This window comes from Myotis lucifugus, unplaced genomic scaffold (genome assembly GCF_000147115.1).
Source record: "Myotis lucifugus unplaced genomic scaffold, Myoluc2.0 scaffold_9718, whole genome shotgun sequence".
Classification (NCBI taxonomy): Eukaryota; Metazoa; Chordata; class Mammalia; order Chiroptera; family Vespertilionidae; genus Myotis; species Myotis lucifugus.
This window is the reverse complement of record NW_005880766.1, coordinates 1-6,164: the sequence shown is the minus strand read 5'-3', so window position 1 is coordinate 6,164 and position 6,164 is coordinate 1. Positions and strand designations below refer to the sequence as shown.

The 6,164-nt window shown below is 58.7% G+C and overlaps 1 protein-coding gene across 1 annotated transcript; it reads right to left on the bottom strand.

Annotated features, from left to right (window-relative positions):
* Window positions 1–269: 269 nt before the first annotated feature.
* On the bottom strand, window positions 270–4,725 carry LOC102417088 (keratin, type I cytoskeletal 14). The gene is made up of 8 exons (XM_006109429.3): window positions 4,106–4,725; window positions 2,827–2,909; window positions 2,103–2,259; window positions 1,789–1,950; window positions 1,581–1,706; window positions 1,267–1,487; window positions 1,124–1,170; window positions 270–557 (listed from the first exon to the last, which is right to left on the bottom strand). The coding sequence occupies exons 1-8, from the start codon at window positions 4,634–4,636 to the stop codon at window positions 460–462; spliced, it is 1,425 nt and encodes a 474-aa protein (XP_006109491.1). The 5' UTR covers window positions 4,637–4,725; the 3' UTR covers window positions 270–459.
* Between the last annotated feature and the right edge of the window lie 1,439 nt (window positions 4,726–6,164).

The window sequence follows — 6,164 nt, the reverse complement described above, 5'->3', positions numbered from 1 at the left end:
GAAAGAATGGATGGACTGAACGAAAGGGGGGGGCCTCCCAATCCCCTGGAGAGACCCCACACCGGGACCCGGGGGCACAATTTCCATTCTGTTTTTTTTGGAGTTGGTGAGACCCATTGCCGGGACCTGAGCCCCTTTTTTTTCCCAAGGCCCTTTTTTCCAAGCCCCGGAGGGCTATAACCCAGGGGCTTAGGGACGAGCTCCAACGAGATGCTTTCCCCCCGCTTTCTCCCACCTCCACTCCTGACAATGACAGGCAGAGGCGGGAGTTGTGCAACTCAGATAACAAAGCTTTATTGAATGCCAGGAGGGGGCAAGGGTGAGGCAGGGCTCAGGTGTGAAGTGCTTATGTGTGGGGAGTGGTGTTGCAGGAGAGGGGATCCCCCAATGAGATCTGTGTCCTCACAGCAGGGGAGGGCGGGGGGCGTGCTTCCTAGGCCTGAGCCATGCTGAGCAGCCTTAGTTCTTGGTGCGAAGGACCTGCTCGTGGGTGGACACCACCTTGCCATCGTGCACGTCCACGACCTTGGTGCGGATCTGGCGGCTGGAGGAGGACACTGGGGAATAGGGTAGAGAAGGCGTTAGCAGCAGCGAATAGGCAATGAAGCAATCGGAAGTGGGGAGGCCAAGGGGTTGAGAGGAATCCAATGAGCTGAGCTGCCTCCCTGCTGTCCTGCCTCCTGATTCTCTCTTCCTTCACTGCTCCTGAACTAGCACGGATATGATCAGCACATTTTATTTTTCAGATTAGGGCTTCCAAAGGTTGGGAGTAGAGTCTGTGTCCTCAGACCGGAGCCTCCTAAGAACTCAGACGGGACTGGTTCCGTCCAGATGGACCCAAATAGACACAGATTGGCCCAGGACAGACAGAGCCCTGTAGGCCCCTGTCCATGGTGCTGACCCCTAGGACCATGTGGTCTGCCATAGACACTGGGTCACAAAAGTAAAACGTGGAAGCCACCAGCTCTTAGCTCTATGGAGCATTTAGATAATGGTTTATAAGGGATACTTGGTGAGAAAACTCTAGCTCACCCCCCGCCCCCCAAGAAGCCCATATCCAACACCCTAGGCCTACTGGGAGAACAGGGCTGGTCCTGAGGCTAGATGAGGAGGAAAGTCTTACCATCTCTGGATGAATGAGAGCCAGAGGAGAACTGGGAGGAGGAGAGGCTGTGAAGACAGAAAGGGGCAAGACCATTAAACACATTGGGGGTGCAGTGAGTGAATCATGAAGGGATGGACCAGGAGGGGGGACAGGGTACTCACTGGGCGTCCTCTCCCTCCAGCAGGCGGCGGTAGGTGGCGATCTCCTGCTCCAACCGGGTCTTCACATCCAGCAGGATCTTGTACTCCTGGTTCTGCTGCTCCATGTCGCAGCGCAGCTGGGCCAGCTGCTCCTCCACGCTGCCGATCATCTCCTGGATCTGGGACAGCTGCATGCAGTAGCGGCCTTTGGTCTCCTCTAGACTGTTCTCCAGGGATGCTTTCTGCAAGGGAGGGAAAGAGGACCATGGATCATTGAGTCGGTCAGTCTCTTCCTCCTAGATCTGGTCCCACCCCCGGCCTGGCCGCGCCCCTACCATGCTGAGCTGGGACTGCAGCTCGATCTCCAGGTTCTGCACGGTGCGGCGGAGCTCGGAGATCTCGCTCTTGCTGCTCTGCACCAGCTCGCTGTTGGTGGCCACTTCGCGGTTCAGCTCCTCGGTCTGCAAAAAAGAAAACGTTATTCACCCTGGAAGTTCCTGGGAGGCAGGTATCCTGGGTCCCCTGCATCCGAATGGCACCCACCTTGGTGAAGAACCACTCCTCGGCTTCCTTGCGGTTCTTCTCCGCGATCTTCTCGTACTGGTCGCGCATCTCGTTCAGGATGCGGCTCAGGTCCACGCCGGGGGCGGCGTCCATCTCCACATTGACGTCTCCACCCACCTGGCCTCGCATGGAGTTCATCTCCTGCGCAACCAAAGAACAGTCCACAGTGGGAGTCTCACTCTGGCAGCCGATTGGGGTTCCCCAGTCAGAGGTGTTCCTGGCCTCCACCTTCTCAATTCCATCTCTTCCCTCCCCGCTAATCTTCTCAGCTGGCTTTTCTGCTGAGCTCTCACCTCCTCGTGGTTCTTCCGCAGGTAGGCCAGCTCCTCCTTCAGGCTCTCGATCTGCATCTCCAGGTCGGCTCTGGCCAGGGTCAGCTCGTCCAGCACCCGGCGCAGGCCGTTGGTGTCGGCCTCCACGCTCATGCGCAGGTTCAGCTCCGTCTCATATCTGGAATGACCGGAGAGAAAAGGAATGAGACAGTGTAGCTATCCTGACCACACTGAAGGCTTTGTTCTCTTCCTCCCGCAGCTTCTTCCCACAGTTGCCCCCTGTGGGTGGTTTAGGGTGCCAATCTCGAAAATGGCATGGTTGGACACAGTACCCATTGATTGCTCAGATGCTCGTTCCTGGAGTGGGGTGACAGGGAATAGAGCAGTTTATCCTGGTACAGAATTCGGGGAAGGGAGATACTTCCAGCTTCAGTCAACGATAGCACACAAGACCTCCAAATATGACTGCCTCCTAAACTTCAGGGGCATGTGGGGAAGTGGGGAGTGCCTCTCCATAAAACTGACTCCCAAACCTGGCTGTGGGTCGGAATCACCCAGGTAGCCTGTTAAAATAACTGAATCAGAACTCCAAGGGTGGGGCCCCCAACCCTTCTCTTTTTATGAGCACCCTAACGGGTTCTCACATGGCCAGCCTGGCGCTCATCAGCTCTGTTCAGGCAACACTGCTCCAAAAATGCCCCACCCTGGGTAGACGGGCCATTCTGGGCCACCGCGGCCAACTCACTTGGTGCGGAAGTCATCCGCGGCCAGGCGGGCATTGTCAATCTGCAGGAGGACATTGGCATTGTCCACGGTGGCCGTGAGGATCTGCAAGGGAAGGGGCACAGGTCATTGGTCAAATGGACATCACTAGCCAGGCTTCACTGCAGCCAGCATCTGGCCTTTGCTTTCATGCTCTTGCCTGAGTCCCCACCTCCTCGCACAAGCCTGCGCCACAGCAGCCTAAAGGGTAACCTCTGGGAGTCCAGCTTTGACCCAGGGCTTTGCTGACTCATGGTCAGCAGAGGGGGTGGAAAGTGCCCTGGCCTTTGAACCAAAAGCTCTTGATTTCTGGTCCTGGTTTTACCACTGACGTGTTGCCAAACCTGAACCGGTTCTCAGGGCTTCCAGTTCCCTTCCTACAGGTGAGACCCAGTTCTCAATCTGAATTCTCTCTGCAAAGCCAGCCCTGCCAGACCCTGCGGGCACATGCATTCCTTTCCCAGCTCACAGAGCAAGGGACCGCAGGGAGTGCACCGAGAATCAGAAAAGAGGAAGCAGAAGACAAAGATCAATTGAACCCTGGGTTGGCTGGAGTTCCCTCCCTTAGTTGCCTAATCCACAAAAGGCATCAGCAAGACACCAAGGGAAGCAGGGTCAGCAGGAAGGGCTGGTGGGGTGGGGTGGGGTGGGGTGGGGGCGCAGAGCAGGGGCCCCCGGAGTCAGATGCCTAAAGCCCCCCAGGCTCCTTCCTGCAAATGGCACATGAAGGCGGCTGCCACTGATGGCCTCTGTGGGTTTTCCTTACTCTCCCGGCTGTGGGGTGGGGCCGGCTGGTGCCAGGGCTCATGGGCGGCAGCCGCCACAGCCCAGACTAATGAGCTAATGAGCAGTTTGGGTGTCTAACCCGGTCCCGTTACAGCCCTGCTCCTCCCCTGTGCTAGAGAACAGGTAGCTGTCTCCTGTGCTGGCAGGTGGAGCACAGGCCTTCTAGCCTCGGCTCTGCCGTGAACTTGCTGTGTGCCCTTCGGCAGGCCACGGCACCACTCAAAGCTACAGCTTCTTCCTCCGTAATGTACAAGGGTAAGAATTCATGGTCTCGCGTGGTCTGAGGACCCGGATTTCAGGAGGGCACGAGCGAGGCAGGGAAAGGGAAACCATGTTCCCTCTGACCCGCTTTGTGGGGCATCCGGGCCAGAGCCAGGCATCTATCCCAGGAGCCTAAAGGTGCCCGTGGCCCGAGGCATCTATTGCTCTAGAGTCAGGGAGCTGGAACGGCACCTCCAGCTGCCTGGCCCACCCACCTTGTTCCTGAGGTCCTCGATGGTCTTGAAGTAGGGGCTGTAGTCCTTGACCTCACTGGGCCGCTGCCTCTGGTACCAGTCACGGATCTTGACCTCCAGGTCGGCGTTGGCCTCCTCCAGGGCGCGCACCTTGTCCAGGTAGGAGGCCAGGCGGTCGTTGAGGTTCTGCATGGTCACCTTCTCACTACCCACCAGGAGTCCATCACCACTGCCAAGGCTACTACCAAAGCCACCACCATAGCCAGCAGGATAGCGATCACCACCGTAGTTACCACCAAAGAAGCCAAAGACACCATCATATCCTCCTCCAAAGCCACCACCCAGGCCTCCACCATAGCTGCTGCTTCTGCTGAAGCCGCCTCCCATCCCTCCCCCAGTGGAGTAGCGGGAGGAGGACATGCCCCCGAAGGCGTTGGAGGCCCGGCAGGACCCTCCACCCAGGACGGAGGACATGCGGCTGGAGCCACCGCCAATGCCGCAGGAGCCCTTCATGGAGCCGGAGGAGGCGAACTGGCGGCTGCAGGTGGTCATGGTGCCGAGGAGGGAGGTGAGTGAGTGAGCGAGTGAGTCGGCAGAGAGAAGCGAGAGAGAGGTGCTCAGGTCCGTGGGAGAAGGAAGCAGGTGCTTTATAGTCCTGAGTAGGGGGCGGGCCTGGCATTTTCCATCCCCCTTGGCTTTCACCACCCACAGGCCAGGCAACTCCCAGCCAGCTCCCTCCTCTCCTCTGCCTTGTCATGTCTGTCATATTTTACTGGAAACTCATTGTTTGGGGTGCTTTGGGTTTCTTGTCCCGCCAGGCATGATTCACACGAGAAGGTGTGGGCCTGCAGGCTACACTTTCCCTTCAGGCCCTGGGAGCCGGGGCTCTCGGGAGCCCGCATGCTGGGCTCAGTCCGGTGGCGGGAGCAGGGCCTCTGCACCATAAACCCGGCGACCTGTTCGTTCCCCACTAACGACGCGAGACTCAGACACTCCTCTTAGAGGAAGCCCACAACTCAAGGTGGCACCCGCCTCGAGGGACACCAGCACAGCAGGTCATATCAAACCCAGAGGCGCCCCTCAGCGTTGCCGTCTGTAGAAAGAGACGAGGAAGTCTGGGGTCCTCCCGGGTCTGACCTCAGGGCTGTGCCCAGGAGACTGTCACATCCCTGAACCATGCCCAACCCGTCAGGTGGCTCAGGCTTCCACCCTGACACCCCCTTTAAAGGAAAATCCAGGCAGCTCTCCCCAGCCCTGAGCATCCCCAGCCCCTGAGCAAAGACCGTGAGACCCTCCACAGGCCCCGGGGGCGGGGTAAGGTGGGTAGGGGGGGAGTCCAAGGTGCTAGCTGCTCAGTCTGGCCAAAGGCAGGGGCGTCACAGGCACAGCCAGACACATCAGGAAAGAGCATGCAGCCGATGAGTCCTGGTCCTGCCATTTGCTCCTGTGTGACCCAGGATCTGACACTTCTTTGGGCCTCAGTTTGCTCATCTGTAAAATGGAAGCAAACACCATCCACCCTGCCTACTGTGGAGTCAGCTCCCAGAATCCAACGCGGCAGTGCATGTGAAAGGGCACAAGACTGGTGAGCACTGCCGTAGCCCAGTCTGGGCTCCAGGGGCTGGTGTTCTCAGGCCCCAGGGCAGCCCTGGTGGGAGGGGCTGGCTCAGGCCCTATTAAAGCCCCTTGTGGAGCTGGCCCAAGGGTTTATTTTGTGGGGGAAGGAGGGAGGGAGTGCAGGTACCTGGGAGTGGACTTGAGGGTCCCTGGCTTCTGAGGCCCTGATGGTTAGGGAACATTTCGTTCTGCCCTAAGGGCTTGCACAAGGGGACCTCAGCTTTCCCACGTCTCCCAGACAACTCCAAAGGCACCCCTCAGGCTGCACCCCGCCTTCCTGCCTTCCCGCCAGCCCCTCAGCTCCACAGACCCCGGCAGGCATGTTGGGAGGAATGTGGTCGTGTCTGGGGCTGCCTGACACGTCCCATCTCCCCAGACAGGCTCCAACAGCCCCGCTGGAGGCTCTTCCGAGGATCAACTGCTCCCGAAATAGAAGTGAGAGAAGTGGAGCCTCCCTCCCCCC

What these genes read in the sequence shown, in the direction of transcription:
- LOC102417088 (XM_006109429.3), bottom strand. Translation starts at nt 4,636, where the DNA reads ATGACCACCTGCAGCCGCCAGTTCGCCTCCTCCGGCTCCATGAAGGGC. An exon ending in GCGGATGACTTCCGCACCAA is followed by an intron (nt 2,260 to 2,826) that starts GTGAGTTGGCCG and finishes CGGTCATTCCAG; the next exon opens with ATATGAGACGGAGCTGAACC. An exon ending in CTCTCATTCATCCAGAGATG is followed by an intron (nt 558 to 1,123) that starts GTAAGACTTTCC and finishes CCTATTCCCCAG; the next exon opens with TGTCCTCCTCCAGCCGCCAG.